Source organism: Bos indicus, chromosome 27 (genome assembly GCF_029378745.1).
Source record: "Bos indicus isolate NIAB-ARS_2022 breed Sahiwal x Tharparkar chromosome 27, NIAB-ARS_B.indTharparkar_mat_pri_1.0, whole genome shotgun sequence".
Taxonomy (NCBI): Eukaryota; Metazoa; Chordata; class Mammalia; order Artiodactyla; family Bovidae; genus Bos; species Bos indicus.
Window position 1 is genome coordinate 25,119,454 of NC_091786.1, and position 19,088 is coordinate 25,138,541.

At 38.1% G+C, this 19,088-nt stretch overlaps 1 protein-coding gene across 3 annotated transcripts; it reads left to right on the plus strand.

The window, feature by feature from the left end:
* The first annotated feature begins 97 nt into the window (after positions 1 to 97).
* Positions 98 to 16,946, plus strand: ERI1 (exoribonuclease 1). 3 transcript variants are annotated; one of them, XM_019953592.2, is made up of 7 exons: positions 99 to 377; positions 4,257 to 4,435; positions 5,678 to 5,888; positions 10,445 to 10,528; positions 11,867 to 11,976; positions 14,746 to 14,860; positions 16,160 to 16,946. In XM_019953592.2, exons 1-7 carry the CDS (start codon positions 270 to 272, stop codon positions 16,400 to 16,402), a joined length of 1,050 nt encoding a protein of 349 aa, XP_019809151.2. In that variant the 5' UTR covers positions 99 to 269; the 3' UTR covers positions 16,403 to 16,946. The 3 variants fall into 3 exon arrangements, with proteins under 3 accessions (XP_070637417.1, XP_019809151.2, XP_070637418.1); XM_070781317.1 differs by lacking the exon at positions 99 to 377 and adding an exon at positions 655 to 773; XM_070781316.1 differs by lacking the exon at positions 10,445 to 10,528 and having other exon boundaries at positions 98 to 377.
* Positions 16,947 to 19,088: the final 2,142 nt, after the last annotated feature.

Genomic DNA, 19,088 nt, shown 5'->3' on the forward strand with positions numbered 1-19,088 from the left:
ATCTTTCTTTTTGCCCCTCCCTCCTCGCTTCTCCAGCCCCCGTCAACGGAAGCCCTCGCGTTCCGTGCGCCGGCTCACTGCGCCTGCGCGGCGTCTGGACGCTTCACGTTCCCGGAAGTGGGAGGTCCCCGCTCGAGTTTGTGTGGACGCCGCCGCGGGAACGCGAGCCCGGTAATTTTTCAACCGAGAAAGTCGAGGCTTTCGAGGTTGGCCGGGTGAGACTGAGCGAGTGGAGGCTCCAGCAGCTCCCTTCTGACGTGACACGCGACATGGAGGATGAGCAGACCCTCCAGCCTGGCGACGAGGCCGTGGCTCCCGCGCGGCGCGCGTCTCCCGGGTCGGAGTGCGGGGACGAAGCCCAGCGTCCGAATCCTGAGGTGAGAATCCGCCCGCGTGCCCCTGAATTAAGAGGGTTTCCCGCGGGAACCGCAGCCTGTGCGCCCTGGGACCCTAGCCCCGGCCGCCTTCCCTGGCCTCAACTCCGGGAGCCGTTCTCTGGGGATAGTTGTCATTGAGCCCTTTCTAGTCCCAGGTACCGTCTGGAAGTAAGTCAACAGCCCAGACGAACTGAGTGTGCGAACTGAGGTTTTAGACGTTCTGGGTGGGAATTCTGCTCTAAACTTGCTGAGTTAACAATCGGTTACACGGTTGCTGTCGTCATTCCGGGTAGCCCTAGTCTGTAATTGGTAGTTTATGTTTTTAGAAATCTCACCCCAGCTCTAAGTGTATCACTCCTTAAGACCTTTAAGGCCATCTCCCAGCCTTGGCAGAAGGTAACTGTGCCTGTTGGCTGGAACTTCGTCTCTGGTTTTTGGACCATTTTACTCCTGCTTCGTATAAACATAATGTATGAATGATGTTAATGATTTTGACAGCTCAGTAGTAGATCCTACAGTGACAAAGTTGTAAAGACGGTCTTAAAACGTCTTTAATCGTCTTCTTTGATAGGTATAATTATTGTTGACTAGCTGCAGACTGTAAATAATACCAAAACTGGTCATTTTCTATTAATATACAAATGCTGAGTGCCTCGTAGTGTGGGTAGTTGGAGGAGGCGTCCAGACTTCTGCTCTTTCCACCTACAGCCAATTCTCCACATAGCAGCTGGAATAATCTTTAGTAACATGAATCTGACTGGGTTTCTCCCATCCTGAATCTTCAGTTTGCTGGCCCCAGGACTTGGCTCCTTCCTCCATTGTTAGCTGTACCTCTTCCCTTTTGCTCTCAGTGGCCACCATCCTTGGTGTTATGGTGGGTGGTCTTTCTTGTTAAAGGTCTTTTGTGTGCTTTCTTTGCCCTGAGTCTTGGAACAGTTATCTGGTTCACCTTATGATGCTACTTTCAAAGAGGGCTCCATATCTCTTCTCTCTAAAGAACCATTTCTACTCCACCATCCTTCTTCAGTTTAAGATACTGTCAATAACATCATCATGTGAGTTGGTACAAAAATAATTTTTTAAAGTTTATGTTTAATGAGAGTAGCGTGATTGAATACACTTTACTTTATTTAAATATCTTAAAACTTTGAGCTAAAAAAAAAAACAAACTTTGAGCTATAGTGACTCAAGGCCTGAATCTGTGTTCCTGGTTGGTTTTAGTGACTGTCATATTTGTTAAAAACCTGTTGTTGGATGCTTTTAATAAATGATGATACAGTCCTTTTGTTTTCAGGCTTAAGTAAGCAAGTTTGGATTTCAGCTAAGTAAATTTTCATTATATCAACAAAAGTGTTCTCATAAATGAATAGGTATTACATTTTTATGTTTTTAATGAAGTAGGTTCAGATTTCATCAGAACTCTTCTTTGGGAAGGATTTTAATCAAGTTTAATTCTGCCTTTAATTTCTTTAATGTGTAGATTCGGAGGCTTTTTTAAAAAATAGGTAATGTGCAGGGGGTTTTTGGGCAATAAAATAATGGAAATGTTTCCAAAACATCTATTTCCTAAATGTTCTTGCCACAGAAAAGGTTTCTTTTGATCATGGTTGCTTCCATATTGTAAAGATACTCTCATTTGAGATAATATAACCTATGTAACCATTTACTGGGACATGTGAAAATTGCAAAATGTCAAAGTAGCATGAAGTTGAATATTCCTTCCTATACAGTGGAGTCTGTGCTTACTTTCCTCATTGTATGGCTGATACTTCATGACATTGGACAGATGGACTGAGACATTGGGGAGGGTGCCGTTGTCAATCCGTGTATTACGTGGTAAACTAACCTTGTGTTTTTGTAGATTCATAATACATATAGGGTTTTAAATATTTTCTGCTTCTTAGTGGATTGTCTTGAATGACTTTCTTTGGAAGTTTGTGTAGACTGAAGTTTGTGAGAACTGCACCTTGACCGTGTCCTGAACTTCACCGAAGGAGGAGGACTAGAGTTGGACGCAGGGGAGGAGACAGAACTTTCTTTATTGAAATCATGATTTATAACATATTTAGAAGAGGCCTCTTACGTGTGGGTAATTTTTGTAACTACAGTTTAGATAAAAATAAAGCATGTGAGTAGGAGAGAGGACTTAACCAAAGAGAAAAGTCACTTAAATTGACTGAGACATCTGTTTTGGTAGGCAAACTGTTGTTCAGTGTAGAATCTAAATTTTAACCTGATTGAAGATGGAGTTTAAAATTCACTCTAAGTATAAAGACAAAGGATGAATTAGGAATCCTGATTATATTCTAATGATAAAGTAGCCCAGCATTGTAAATTTATTATTGAAAGCAAATTATTTTCTTTACCTTTAAGTCAAAGATCTGTGAAATAAGGTTTCTAAAACATTTATTATCAAGTAACTTCAATATAATTATTCTTCACTTTACAGACAGTTCATACATTGGAATTCCTGACCTCTTCCTCAGAGGAGATGGGAGTATTTCTAGCACTGTCTGCTAAACGTGTGTTACAGTAAATGGAGAGCTAAGAGTGAGAGATAGTCCCTGAGTCATCAGGATTGGTTCTGACTCGGAGACTGTGGCCTTTCCATGGTTATCCTTCCTTAATGTGTAATTAAAGTTCACATGGGGACAGTATGGTAAACTATAACTAACAAGTTTTGTATAGATTGCTAGTAAACTCCAAAGTATTTTTGAAAATTCTGGAACATACCTAATATTTATGACATTGCATGTGGAAAATAACTTGTAAATGAATCTTTGGAGCTTAACATTTTAGTAATTTGGGGGTTACCTGTGGTGTGATTAGAGTCGAATTATGTCTTTCTCAACTTTAATTTAAGAAAGGAAGAACAATTTATAATGTAGTAACTATAGTTCTCCTGAATAATCTCTCTCTCTCTCTCTCAGTGTGTGTGTGTGTGTGTGTGTGTGTGTTTAACTTTTGGAAATTGTGTGTTTTGAAACAATGTGTTTTCATCTTTGCTTTGGGTAATAACATGTTTTGGATTAGATTTCTGGCCATTTTATTTTTATATTGGCCAGTTTCTGTTAACTTTGTGAAACGAAGTCAGGCTAAAAATTCTCAGGAAGACACTCATTTATACGTGTTGAATGTTGTGAAAGTTTATTTAAAAATTGGTTCATTTGTAAATTTTAGAATATTGTTTGTGAAAAGGTCTAACCTTCAGTCTGTGATGGTAATGTTTATTGATAGCCATGGTAGGTATGGATTTGTCCATTATGGTGATGCCAGTGGTAAAGAATCTGCCTGCCAGTGCAGGAGTTGTGGGTTCAATCCCTGGGTCAAGAAGATCGCCTGGAGAAGGGAATGGTAACCCACTCCAGTATTCTTGCCTGGAACATTCCATGGACAGAGGAGCCTGGTAGGCTACAGTTCATGGGGTTGCAAAGTGTCAGATACCACTGAGCAACTAAGCACATGGTGTGTGTGGCATTGGGAACCTGATATACTTGATTTCATTTAATCCTTATAACGATGTCTCCCACCTACTGTTTATCATTACCAATACTAAATACCATTTGAGATACTTATTATTATATCTTGAAGATCAGAGGCTAATAAATAATTACCCAAGGTTATGCAACTAGTAAATAATCAGCCGGGGGCTCTGTCCTGAGGTTGTTCTGACTCCCAGCACCAGGGATATTTTTACTTAGCTTCTTTTCCTGTAAGAAGCCTCACGACTCAGAAGACAGCAGGGTAAATTGTTCCAGAAACACATCTTTATTCTTCCTATGCCCTTTTATTGAACATATAGCACAAAGAGGCCTTAATCTTTAAGATGCTTATACTAACTGTAAACTCTGTATATACCCACACTTTATTTTTTTGTAGAAAAAGCAACGGTGTAGACTTGATGGCCAAGAAACAAAAACATCTACGTTGATTACCTCCAGTGCAAATGATTTCAGTGACCCAGTTTACAAAGAAATTGCAATTACGAATGGTTGCATTAACAGAATGAGTAAGGAAGAGCTCAGAGCCAAACTTTCAGAATTCAAGCTTGAAACCAGGTAACTAAAAATAACTTTAAAATTGCAAAAGTAGTACACGTTCATCCTAGAAAAGCTTGAAAACACTGACAAAAATCATCTGTAATGATTAGTTATCAGCTGATTAGTTATCAGGATTTTTCATGGGTAAGATTCCTCTTCAGTGGTAATTTCAAAAGGAAAACAAAAGATTTCTAACAGTCACTAATTGGTGATGTGACCAAAATGTCTTCCTTGTCACTTCCCATTAGTTACAGTTTTTAGATCCTCTTATTTTTACTACCATTTTCTATTTGCTAGACCCTCTAGGACTCAACCAAGTAACAATGAAGGACTTTAGATTTTTTGAAGAAACACATACTATTTGATGAACCAGTGTGACTGCCTTTACCCACCATAGTTATCTGTTTAGAACAATCTTGTCCCACCTTCTGTTTGTAGAACATATATTTTAAAAATAACTGTAGGGACTTCCCTGGCAGTCCAGTGGTTAAGACTCTAAGCTTCCACTGCAGGTTCAGTTTCTAGTTGGGGAACTTTTATCCTGCATGCCACGCAGCATGGCCAAAAAAAAAAAAACAAAACTGTAAAACTGAATCTCCTAAATCATATTTTACCCATGGTAAATTAGAAATCTTATTCGAGTTAAGAATCTGGTGACTGTGGCAGTGTTCTCCTGGACATGGTTTATTTTAGGATGTCTCCTAAATGAATTTGCCTAGTTAAATAGCTAAGGGGCATTCAACTTTACATACTAGGCTCATAATACCTTTAAGGTCACATGGATTTTTTTTTTTTTTTAAGTTATCTAACTTAAAAAAGTCAAAGCAAGGAAAAAGCATAATAAATTTAATTTGCCTGAATTTTTATTCTCTGAAATTTGTGTTTGGTCAGTAGAATAATTCAGTATTAATTTCAGTTTTTGTATCCTGTATGTTATCTTATTATATAAGGCAATAGGGCTAGGTAGGTGGTATATGCCAGCAAAGCTTCTGGTGTGAAAGACCAATATATAGTTTGTATACTGTACAAGAAAAATGAAAAATTACATGTGAAGGAAAATATTGATGCCGTATTAGATGTTCTGTTTTAGTTGGTTGGTTGCTGACTTAGCTCTGATTCCTGCTTTCTTTACCTTCATTTTGGCTAACATTTGCTAAGTTAGGCTGTGACTATCAGTGTTCAACCAGTGCCAGCAAGTAGGAGTTCACATTCTTGTCTGTAAAATTACTTAAGAGTTCATTTTATTCTTATTTTCAATAGAGGTGTAAAGGATGTACTAAAGAAGAGACTGAAAAACTATTACAAGAAGCAGAAGCTGATGTTGAAAGAGAGCAATTGTGCTGACAGTTACTACGATTACATTTGTATTATTGACTTTGAAGCCACTTGTGAAGAGGGAAACCCACCTGAGTTCATACATGAAATAATTGAATTTCCTGTTGTTTTACTGAATACTCATACCTTAGAAATAGTAAGTGAATTGTTATATTTTAATTTTTGTTTTACCAGCAGCTGTTCTGGGGTTGACTAGTAAGGTGGAGGATTCCATTTGCTGTTTTAGTTAGAATTCTAAAGAGGGGGTGTTTGCTCTTGATTCATTCTTAATAGATGAGCTATAATAATTTCAGAGTCTGCTGCTCTCCTTTTCCAGTAGCTTAAAAAAACACAAAACCCGCTGATGCCTGGCCCTTGTCCCAAAGATTAGTTGTTCTATGGTGGGGCCCCTAGCATCAGCTTTTTTTTTTTTTTTCTTTAAAGCTCAGTTGGTATGTAGTCAGGTTGAGAACTACTGCAGTAGACTACTGTATACTCTGATCTATAAAAATGCTAAGGTACAGAAATTACCTTTCAACTTAAAACCAGTTAGCTTTCTGATGAAAAGTTTATGGGTGAAATAACTCTTGTAACCTTGGCTTTTAAGCCATGTGACATACATGCATTGTTAGCTCAGGAGTTCAACAGGATCCCTCCAAATAAATGCCATTTGCCTTGTAAAATCTGACCAAGGATTGTAACTGCTTATCTGTACAGAGGTACCACTTTTATGGTATCCCCAGTTGCCACACACTGGGAATAAATGTAAAGAGGCTTTGTGCATTAAAATACACAGCATTTTTTCCTTTGTGCCGTTTGAAGCCTCTTTAGTTATAGTCTTAATCAGCCCATTTAAATAATTCCTTGTCCAAAGCAGATTAAAGGTCAATAAATTAAAAGAAGGCTTCCCTGGTAGCTGAGCTGGTAAAGAATCCACCTGTAATGCAGGAGACCCTGGCTTGATTCCTGGGTTGGGAAGATCCCCTGGAGAAGGGAGAGGCTACCCACTTTAGTATTTTTGGGCTTCCCTAGTGGTTTAGCTGGTAAAGAATCTGCCTGCAGTGCAGGAGACCTGGGTTCAATCCCTAGGTTGGGAAGGGATCAATTCTACAGGTTCAGTCCCTGGAGAAGGGAATGGCTACCTACTCCAGTATTCTGGTATAATTAAAAGAAAAAATTTTAACAGTTATGAAAAATCATCTTGCATAATTCACTAGGTCTTACTTTCTCAGTGATGGATGAGGCGCTTGCTACTCTCCTCCCACATTTAGACATGAATGATTCATTGCTTTCTACTGTGTTGTTCCCATCACGTTGTTGTTCAGTCGCTCAGTCGTGTCCAACTCTGAGACCCCGTGGGCTGAAGCACACCAGGCTCCCTGTCCTTCACTATCTCCCGGAGTTTGCTCAGACTCAGTGATGCCATCCAACCATCTCATCCTCTGTCATCCCCTTCTCCTCCCACCTTCAATCTTTCCCAGCATCAGGGTCTTTTCCAATTAGTTTGTCTTTGCATCAGGTGGTCAAGTATTGGAGTATTGGAGCTTCAGCTTCAGCATCAGTTCTTCCAATGAATATTCAGTATTGATTTCCTTTAGAATTGACTGGTTTGATCTCCTTGCAGTCCAGGGGACTCTCAGGAGTCTTGTCTAGCACCACAGTTCAAAAGCATAGATTCTTCAGTGCTCTGCCTTCTTTATGGTCCAACTCTCACATCTGTACATCACTACTGGAAAAACTATAGCTTTGACTGTAAGGACCTTTGTTGGCAAAGTGATACCTCTGGTTTTTAATATGCTGTCTAGGTTTGTCATAGCTTTTCTTCCAAGGAGCAAGTGTGTTTTAATTTCATGGCTGCAATCCCATCACATACAAACTCGTCATTTTTCACACCATAAAAAGCCTTAGCTTGATGCCACTTCCCTGACAACTACCCTGTGTCTTTGTTCCTCTATAGCAGATTTCTTTATAAAAGTTATATACACGTTTGTCTCTGTTTCCTCCCATTGTCTTAAATCCCCACCACTTATAGATGTAACTTATGTATTCCATCCCATCACTCCACTAAAATCACTCCTCAGTGTCATCTTTGACCTTTACCTAAGTCCTGGTGGAACTGACCACTCCCTCTTTGAAACACTTTCTTCAGGGGACTGCCAGTACCCCTCATTGTCCTACATTTTTGCCAGCCTCACTGGGTTCCCTTTCACAATTTCCTATGCTGTTTCCTCTTCTTCCAACTTCCTAGTATTGGATGCCATAGGTTCAATCCCAGGTCCTGTTCTCTGTAAATACTTCTCCCTTAATGAACTCACCTATCATCTAGTTCCATAGCTTTTAGAAATTCCATAGAAACTGGTATCTTCTGAATATATATCTCCAACCTCATCCTCTATCCAAAATCCAGGCTGTCACTTAACATCTCTACTTGGACATCTAAACAGCCATCCTAACGTGTCCCAGACTGAATTTACTGTCAACTTGTTTTATCTTCAGCCTTTCTGGGCTTGAGGGCTGGGAACTCAGTCTTTCTGCTTGCTCAGTCACGAAACGTTGGCATCATCTTTGACTCCTATTCTTTTGCATCACACATCTAGGCTATCAGCGACTCTTGTTTGTTCTGCTTTCAGAGTGTTTCCAGAACCAGCCATTTAACTGCATTGCTATGACTGTAGTTTGAGCCCCATTGATTTCTTGTCTGGGTTTACTGCATTTGTTCACCATTTAACCAGTCTCTGCTTCTGTCTAAGGGCTTTCCTTGATAGCTCAGTTCGTAAAGAGTCTGCCTGCAATGCAGGAGACCCCGATTCAATCCTGGGTCAGGAAGATCTGCTGCAGAAGGGATAGGCTACCCACTCCAGTATTCTTGGGCTTCCCTTGTGTCCTTGTTCCCTACCGCCAATTCTCAATTTAGTGACCAGTGAAAGTTGCTCAGTCGTATCTGACTCTTTGCAACCCCATGGACTATACAGTCCTTGGAATTCTCTAGGCCAGAATACTGGAGTGGGTAGCTCTTCCCTTCTCCAGGGGGTCTTCCCAACCCAGGGATCAAACCCGGGTCTCCTGCATTGCAGGCGTATTCTTTACCAGCTGAGCTATGAGGGAAGCCCCTTTAGTGACCAGAGTGCGCCTTATAAAATGTAAGTCATATAATTTCATTCCTTTGCTCACAACTCTTTTATGGGTCCCCATTTAACTCAGAATAAAAGTGATATTCCTTTTACAATCTGGCCTCTAGTTACCTCTGATTACAGCGTGTTGACCTGCTTGCTGCTTCTCAGAAATGCCAGGCATGCTCCACCCCCTCACCTCCCAGAGCTTTAGCTCAAATTCCTTTCCTCCAGAGATCTTGCTGCTCATTTCCTTCCTCCCACCCATCCTTCCAGGCTTTCCTTCCTTCCAGGCCTTCCTTAACTCTTGCCTTCTAAATAAAGTCTAACTGGTTCTCTGTTCAGTCTGAACACCCCCAGACACCAGTGTTTCTGATCCTTCGTTTCTACTCTTATTTTTTAAGAACCTTCATCACCTTTTAACTTACTATGTAATTTATTTAAGTAATTACTCAGTATTTGGTCAATGAATGCATAGTTAGTTCTCTGGCATCATTCTGTTACAAATGTTAAATAATACCAGCTTGTAATGGTAAGAGATACTGGATTTTTTTTTTAAGATTTTCATATAAAATCATGAAATAAAATCCTGATACTTAAAAGGATAGACTTCATTTATCTAAGAAATCCAAGAGGTAGAATTTTTTCTTTTGAAATATGTCTGATAAGTAAAGGACATCTCTTAACTTTAGACGTTCAGATGTTCTTTGCTGTTCTTTCACTCTTTTACAATTATTAACTATTGATAATTCATCTGCTTAATAAACAGGTGTGTAAAAAGAATTTTGTAAACACTTATTTTTTCTTAAATTTTTAATCTTCTATTATAAGGAATATTCTTTGTCTTTTCCTTCATAGCTACCTAGTGTTAATAATTGCTGCCAATTGTCTTTAATTTGAACAAGTATCTTAGTGTGATCTGGTTTAGGGAAGCAGCATTGGGCTAAAGGAAGAAGCACTTAGATCTGAGCCTGATGATAACAGTTCTGTCCTTACTGAGTTCACAGAGTTGTTGTGAGCACAAAATAAGAATGCAAACGTGAAAGCTTCTTCAAGAGGTTAAACATTGCTAAAATAATCAGTGCTGTTACTACGCTTTAAACTGCTTCATGTCATATAGTTAAATTTTGATTACTCAGAATTCAGTTTAATGAAATCTTAATATAAAAATAAGATCTAATTAGGAGTGAATGAGAGCAGGAATCTGAACTAATTTATTGTAACTGCAAACTGGCATTTCTTCAGCATACTTTCTGTTATTTAAAAAGCTCTTAATATCTTCAACTAGAGGTTGCATTAATAGGCTTTACATTTCCAAAATATTATAAGCAAAATCATCAGTGTTTTGCTCCTCTGGTTAAACTTTGGTTTGAAGACTTCAGATACTTGTTCTGTCTTAAACGTTTGTAAAGTGTGAAACATAATTTTTTAATTAAAAAATCAGAGTAATTTGGGAATAGGGCATTATCCTTAAATTGTTAAAACTGTAGTCTCTGCCTTAACCACCTGTAAGGTTACAACCTAGTGTGGCTGATGTTGTCATATATTATGTCATGTATCTTAAGTCATAGAAATACTTCAATTTGCTGTCCTTCCCTTATAGGAAGATACGTTTCAGCAGTATGTGAGACCAGAGATTAACACCCAACTTTCTGACTTCTGCATCAATCTAACTGGAATTACTCAGGTTATCATTCTGTGTTCCTTTTTCTAGAGTTTGAAGGAAGTTTTGAAATTAGGGATTTATTTCATAAAATTATTGTTGTAAACAATTAAATGTGAGACTTTCCTTTCTTGGTAAAGATCTTTTGCTTTGTAATACTTAGAAAACAGGAAAGCACATTTTATACCTGATAAGATTTTTTTTCAGCCATTCCTTTTAAAGTGTTGTAATGATGAATCTAAGCATTTCATTTGTTTGGAGCATTAGTGAAGAAAGAGTTAAGTTACCATGCTGCACTTGGGGATGAAGTTTTAAAATATATCTGTTTACAACCTGGTTTTATATATAATGTAATTTTTTTTAGGTCTCTGATTTTTGGTTGTATTCTAATATGGCAGGCCCTTTGTCCATTTACTTAGTTGCTTTATTCATTCGTTCAGCAAATATTTGAGGGTGTGCTATAATATCTGCCGAGCTACAAGAGATACAGAAATAGTCAGGATAGTCTCTCCTCAGCTCGCTTAGCAATTGTAGGTTGGGGGAACTGACACAAAGAAACAGTGGTCACAGTATGGTTAGGAAGACTGATAGTCAGTGTTTCCTCAGGGTGTCATGGGCCCCTGTAGAAAGACCTTTCTCTGACAAAGGGAACGGAGGACTGTCCTGGGCAAAACTCAAGTTGGTGAGCTTGGACAGAGTAACGATGGGTAAACAGATGTAAAAGAATGACTGGGCATTTCAGGTGTGAAGGGCAGCACTTTTAAGTGCTTCAGGATGGTTCAGGTGTCTTATGGGCTGATGAGAAAATGGTCACAAATAAAGCTGAAGTAATAGAGATGAGCTATATCATGAAGGGTCTTATGTGTCTTTTTGTCTGGAAAGCCTTGGGGAGTGTTTAGAGGATTTTAAGTATGAAAGTGATGTGATGGATGATTTACATCTTAGGAAGATGGATGTAGTATGTTTTGGAAAGATGTGAGCTTTGAGGTGTGGAGACACTGTAGAGGGCCAGGGCTTTCAGCTAAGAAGAGATTCCCCTTTTCTCCCCTCTTGAGAATCGGGAAGCCACTAGGTTGAGGCCTGAAAAAAAGAGAATGCCTGTGATGATCTTAAATCTTCATTTGGGGACGATTATATACTTCAGTTGAAAGCAGTTCCTAATATTTGGCTATAAACAATTTTTAATTGTCTTAAAATTGGAATTTTGGGTGAATCTTAGCCTAAGAAACCATAGAGTTCAAAACATCATAGATAAGACTGTGTCCTGTTCTTTCATGTCCCTCCAGTGTTTGTGTGCTGAGTATTTTGGAGGACTGCATGTAACTACCGTGATTTTTGTGTGTTTTACTTTCATATCCTCAGGATCAAGTAGACAAAGCTGATACCTTCCCTCAGGTACTGAAAAAAGTCATTGACTGGATGAAATTGAAGGAATTAGGGACAAAGTATAAATATTCCATATTAACAGATGGGTAAGTATTTAGGAAATTTATCTTAATCTGCTTTTTAAGATTAAAGATGTCCTTATTCATCTAACTTTTAGAATAACCACAGAAAATATTTCCTGAAGGAGCCCCCACAGCAGACAGTAGTTTTCCTTTCATATCCTTATCCTTAGTTAAATTTTTAAGTCCTTGGGGTCAAAGCATTTGACTCTGTGGATCACAATAAACTCTGGAAAATTCTGAAAGAGATGGGAATACCAGACCACCTGACCTGCCTCTTGAGAAACCTATATGCAGGTCAGGAAGCAACAGTTACAACTGGACATGGAACAGATTGGTCCCAAATAGGAAAAGGAGTACATCAAGGCTGTATATTGTCACCCTGCTTGTTTAACTTATATGCAGAGTACATCATGAGAAACGCTGGGCTGGAAGAAGCACAAGCTGGAATCAAGATTGCTGGGAGAAATATCAATAACCTCAGATATGCAGATGATACCACCCTTATGGCAGAAAGTGAAGAGGAACTAAAAAGCCTCTTGATGAAAGTGAAAGAGCAGAGTGAAAAAGTTGGTTTAGCTCAACATTCAGAAAACTAAGATCATGGCATCCGGTCTCATCAGTTCATGGGAAATAGATGGGGAAACAGTGGAAACAGTGTCAGACTTTATTTTTCTGGGCTCCAAAATCACTACAGATGGTGACTGCAGCCATGAAATTAAAAGACACTTACTCCTTGGAAGGAAAGTTATGACCAACCTAGATAGCATATTCAAAATCAGAGACATTACTTTGCCAACAAAGGTCCATCTAGTCAAGGCTATGGTTTTTCCAGTGGTCATGTATGTGAGACCAGTGGTCATGTATGTGAGAGTTGGACTGTGAAGAAAGCTGAGCACCAAAGAACTGATGCTTTTGAACTGTGGTGTTGAAGACTCTTGAGAGTCCCTTGGACTGCAAGGAGATCCAACCAGTCCATCCTAAAGGAGATCAGTCCTGGGTGTTCTTTGGAAGGAATGATACTGAAGCTGAAACTCCAGTACTTTGGCCACGTCATGCGAAGAGTTGACTCATTGGAAAAGACCCTGATGCTGGGAGGGATTGCAGGCAGTAGGAGAAGGGGACGACAGAGGATGAGATGGCTGGATGGCATCACCGACTCGATGGACATGAGTTTGGGTGAACTCCAGGAGTTGGTGATGGACAGGGAGGCCTGGCGTGCTGCAATTCATGGGGTCGCAAAGAGTCAGACACGATTGAGTGACTGAACTGAACTGAGGGGTCAAAGAAAGGAGCGAAAGAAATAACAGTCTGATCCAGGACTAGAAGAAGATTAAATATTAATATGCAAAATCTAAATGGTTTTATTGTTTTTATCACAACACTTCTTGCTCAAAAAAGTCCAAACTCTTCAGTCTGGCTTTCAAGGCTCTCATCTAATCCCACCCTACCTGTGTAGCCTAATCCTCCTGCTGTTTCTCTTTTTCACTCCAGTCAGGCTGACACATGAATCACAGGGGTTTATCCTTCCTCTGTGTATGCATGCAACTTTCCTCTCTGCTGGAAGGTTCCCTTCCTTCACTATTTACTTCATTACTCAAAGCCCACCTTGTGTTTTACTCCAGACATTATAACTCATGTTGATGTTTCTGTTGAAGTCTTACAGCCTCTGCAATAGGTACCGTTCATGTTGGCATCTGACTAAATATTCTGATATCTAAACTTTATGTGTGTAAGATTTATGTTTGCAAGGAAATTAACAATCCTTTCAGAGCAAGAGGTTTTGCAACGTGAGAATCTTCCATATTGCTTACTGTAGTGCTGAGCTTGAAACTATGCTTCCTAAGCATTAGTCACAGGAACAGTCAAGTATGGACATCAGAGCGATTAAAACAGGGATTAGAAATGGAAATTTGTGAAAACATTGATGAGCCTATTTAGAAATCTATTAACTGATTTTTGGGATAAATGAGTAGTGTCCCTGCTTAATTACACAGGTATCTCTGTTATAACATGGTATGTGCAGTTCTATAAAACCTTGCATTCTGGGACAAATTGTTCAAAATCTATGCAATTTTGTAACCAGAGGACTAAAAAAAACAGTAATTGATATACCTCCAGAGATAATTTGGACAGTACAGGCAAGCAGCCTGGGGTCTATGGAAGTCACCTCAGAGGATGTTACAAGTACACAGAAGCCAGAGGATCGTGGGGGCAGGCACTTGTCTTGAATTTTCTTGAAAGTACTCCACTTGCCATTACAGCAGCTGAGTTGAGAAGTTTTCTTTTTTCTTTCTTACTGAAGAGTATGATTTCAACTGGTTCAATTCTGACTCCTTTGGCTGAGGAAAAACTGTATGAAGCAGCACAGTTTCCACATGATACAGTCAGGATTCTTGGTTTGTGTTGAAGAAGCATGTACTGTGGCAGAACAAATTGTGTTCTAACTACTTGACATCATCTGTGTTTCTCTCAAGTATTTTGTTCATTTGTTTGTAGTTTTTGTTTTATTTCAAAGCATACCCTCAAAGACCTTCCTAATGTGATAAACCTGGCATTAAAAGGAAGCTGGGTAATTCTTTAGAGTTGTGAAAAAATGCTCAAGAGGATAGAGGGGAAGTTTATTTTTGAGTTATTGTGGAGAAAAGAGAAGTTAGTTTTCTGAGCTTGATGTTATGTGTAAAATATAAGAAGGACGATGTATAAATAAAAACGAATAGAATGACTTAAGATCCTCATTTTAAAGAATGGTATGGCGTGTATTTAATTCAGTTTTCTTTCCTCTTTCGACTTAAGTTCATGGGATATGAGTAAGTTCTTGAACATTCAGTGCCAGCTAAGCAGGCTCAAATATCCACCTTTTGCCAAAAAGTGGATCAATATTCGAAAGTCATATGGAAACTTTTACAAGGTAAGATTACTATATTGATTATATTGCTCTTGATAAATTTATTATATTTTGCATGTACATAAAGTTGTAATTTACTAGGGACTTTTCACAGAAAAAGATCATATAATTATTAATCAGATTCTAAATAGTTATGTTCATGTGAGTTTAGAAAAATAAGCTATCTTCCTCACTCAACCTGTTACTCAAACAGGGTAAATGTATACGTATTGTTGTTGTTCAGTTGCTAAGTCTTTGTGACTTTGTGACCCCATGGTCTGAGCTTCCCTTTCCTTCATTATCTCCCAAATTCTGCACACGCCCATGTCCACTGATGATCTTTAGTAACAGAGATTTGAAACTGAAATATATGGCTTGCTTCTGGAACAAACACTTCATACTGATTTTTAATTTTAGCAAAATTAATATGTGTGTGCAGTATGAATTTTTTAAAATACTAAATAATACTGCAGGTCTTAAATAGCAGTCTTCCCCCATGGCCCTTACCAGTACTGGTTCCATTTCTCCCAAACACTTGCAGTTTTTTAAGCTATTTCTTCTCATATTAACCTTCCTATTTCTAAATTATATATTTATGCTATTTCTTGAGTTTTCAGTCTGAGTTATCTGTTGAGTTCATGCAGTGGACAGCGAAGATTTAGCTCCATTAAAAAGCGACCATTCCTGCCTATCCTTCCCCTCCCTGCATCTTTCTAACCCAGTCACATTAGCTTTATAATCATTATTCAGTGTTTACATTTCTAATGACTGTGGAGAGTGTTCACAACTTTCAATCAGATTGTTTGCTTTTTTTGTTGTTGCATTTTAAGAATTCTTTATACATTCTAGATGTTAATCCCTTTTCATATATGTGATTTGTAAATATTTTCTTCCATTCTGTGGGCTGCCTTTTCCCTGTGGTGATAGTATCATTTGATATATAAAAATTATAAATACTGTCAGTCAATTAAAATAATACATTACAGAAAAATACCATGCAAAACAGTTTGTGTTAAAACAGTAGGGCTTCAACTTAGCTGTTCAGAACAATGTATTTCCTTTCATAAATAATTAAGTTACCAAGCTGCAAACTTTTTGTTTTATGGACTCCATCTGTTTATGTATATTTTTATTTAAAACTCTAAGATCATTTTTTTTCTAAGTCTGAGAATTTTATTTGCTTCATTTGATCTAGGAGTATTTGCCCTTTGCCTAAATTTTTACTATTTTGCCTATTACTGTTAATTTTCGGCCTCTTATTTTCCACTTCATTGAGACTTACAAAATACTAAAGAATTATTCACTGAGCTGTTCGTGTTTCAGGTTCCTCGAAGCCAAACTAAGCTGACAATAATGCTTGAAAAACTCGGAATGGATTACGACGGGCGGCCCCACAGTGGTCTTGATGACTCTAAGAACATTGCACGAATAGCAGTTCGAATGCTGCAGGATGGATGTGAACTCCGGGTTAACGAGAAGATGCATGCGGGGCAGCTAATGAGTGTGTCCTCTTCACTACCAATAGAGGGCACTCCAGCGCCACAAATGCCACATTCCAGAAAATAACAGCATTTTTGCCCTTTTGCCTGTGGATCACTCACTGTAACTGGAGCTGCTACAAAGAGGTAGCAGATGAATACCTATTGAATTAGTCCTGCAGTGCAAAATTTAAGCACCTTAAACATTTAAAATCTTATTACAATAATAGGTATATGCATACATATGTGAACAGATTCCGTGGGAGGGCATATTGAATTCCTTGTCACCAGCACTTTTGATATGAGCAGTATTTGTTACACAGTAACAGTTCCTGCTTAGAATTGAATTTTATAATTTAAGGTGTCCAACGTGTTCCTTTGGGTTTAAAATGCAAAGGTTTATTGGCTCTCCCCTTGAATGTCATATCTTACTGATGTTAAAATATGTGGTGTATTTCTACAGTAACATCATTAGATCAGATCATTTCTTCAAAAGCAGAAGAGATCCGAAAGGTGGGCCTTTATCTACTAGCCTTTGGGTTTTAAGAATATCACAGTCCTTTTGATTTTTGAAGCTTATTTGTGAACATGAGCTGTGAGTGGTAAATTTCATAAAGAACTTAGTAAACATATCTGTCTGTGTTTTGTTTTTTGTTTTTTCTTTAATTTATAACTGGAAGTCTCGTGATAGGTTATAAGATCTGGTTAAAAATTCAGTTACTGATGAGGTCAATGGAAAGTCAAAAGAAAATCTCATTTAAAGGAATATAAGGGCTACAGCTTGAAGTTTATAATATATAGATAAATCATTGAGGTCTTGGATTTGGTTTTTTGGTTCCTCTCCCTCTTGTGACATATCTGCCCTATTTCTTAAATCTAAGAAACCATGCTTTGAATTAGACTTTCAAGGTCACTACTTAATTTTGCATTTGTATTCAACATTGTGAGTGAGGTTAATAAAGTCGAATAATACTTTCTACCATATCTTATGTTTTTATTGTTAAAAACTGATTTTACATAGTGAGTGACCACCAAATGTTGAAAAGTTCATTCTTAACTAATTCTGAGAACAAAAATGTATATAGTTGAGAAAGTGAAATTCTCCTAATCTAGAAATACTTATTTTCAGAATTGGATTTCCCACTGTAACTTTCCTGAAACAATTTCATTAGCACTGCTTCTTTTCATTCACTTCCTAATAGTAATTGTGATGCTACTTTATTTTGATGGTTTATACATTATAATCAAATGAATTTTATAGAGGTCTTCCAACCCTGATGCATAGGAGGAAAGTAGGCATTTTTCTTGGTATAAGAATTCTCCACAGAGTGCTGTAGGTTTTTAACTTAAAATAATGAATTCCTGTCTCTGAGGAATTATAGAGTCACTATAATAAAGAATAATTAGAGGATAACAGAAAGCACAGTGTATGTGATGCCCTTAGACATACAGATTATAGTAAAACAAGGACATCTAGGTATCTTCAGCTTAAACAGTAAATTCTTGGGGCGAAAGGGATATATGTTAAGATTTTTGTTAACACAAATAGCACCATACAGTATACCATGAAGTATTACTGGACATTTTAAAGAATTTCCTTCAAATGGTTACAGAGGGACCATGCCAGGGCAAAGTATTAATATTTGGAAACAGTAAGTCACCAGCAAGGTGTGGATGCTGGAATGTCCAATCACACTCCCTAGGCAATTTTTCCACATAACCACCTCACTGTAGAATTCAAATTCATGCCACAGCAAAGCTGGAGTCCTCTCTCACCAACTTCCAGATTTGCTCACAAGAGCTGAAATTTGCAAGGGAGAAATCCGAGGAAAGCAAAGAAATATATTAAATTGCCTTCCTCTTTTGTTTTCAAGTCCAGCTGCTAATCTATTTTTCTTTTTGCCAAGTGTCAACAAGCTCATTTTATATTTCATTTTATATATATATATTTCTTATATATATATATATATATATATATATATATTTCTTTTTAAGACCTTCAACAATATAAGCTCTCAGTATCCTTTTGGCTCAACTGAATGTTTTATCTGGTGATTCTTTACTGTCCTGACTCTTTTTAAAACTTTATTGAGGAATAATTGAAAAATATGTATATCAGATCAGATCAGTCAATCGTGTCCGACTCTTTGCGACCCCATGAATCGCAGCACGCTGGGCCTCCCTGTCCATCACCGACTCCTGGAGTTCACTCAAACTCAGGTTCATCGAGTCAGTGATGCCCTCCAGCCATCTCATCCTCTGTCATCCCCTTCTCCTCCTGCCCCCAATCCCTTCCAGCATCAGAGTCTTTTCCAATATATTTAAGTATAAACATGGTGATTTGATACACATTATGGAATGGTACCAATATCATGATAATTGGCACGTACATTGCCTCATATAGTTGGCTTTTTTTTCTTTTTTTGATGGTGAGAATGCTTGAGGTCTTCTCTTGCCAACTTTCAAGTACTCAGTACCATATTATTAAGCATGGTCACAATACTATACATTATACCTTGGAAATTATTGTTTGTGTAACTGAAAATGTATATCCTTTGACCTATGTTGCCTCATTTCTGCCATCTTCAGCTCTTGGCAACCACCATTCTATTGTCTGTTTCTATGAAGTTGGCCTTCCATAGTGTTTGTTTTCTCCATCTGGCTTATTTCAGTTAAACTTCCAGGTTGATCCACATTGTCTCAAATGGTAGGATTTCCTTCTTTTTTATGGGTCAGTAATATTCCTCTGTGTGTATACGTGTGTGTATACCATT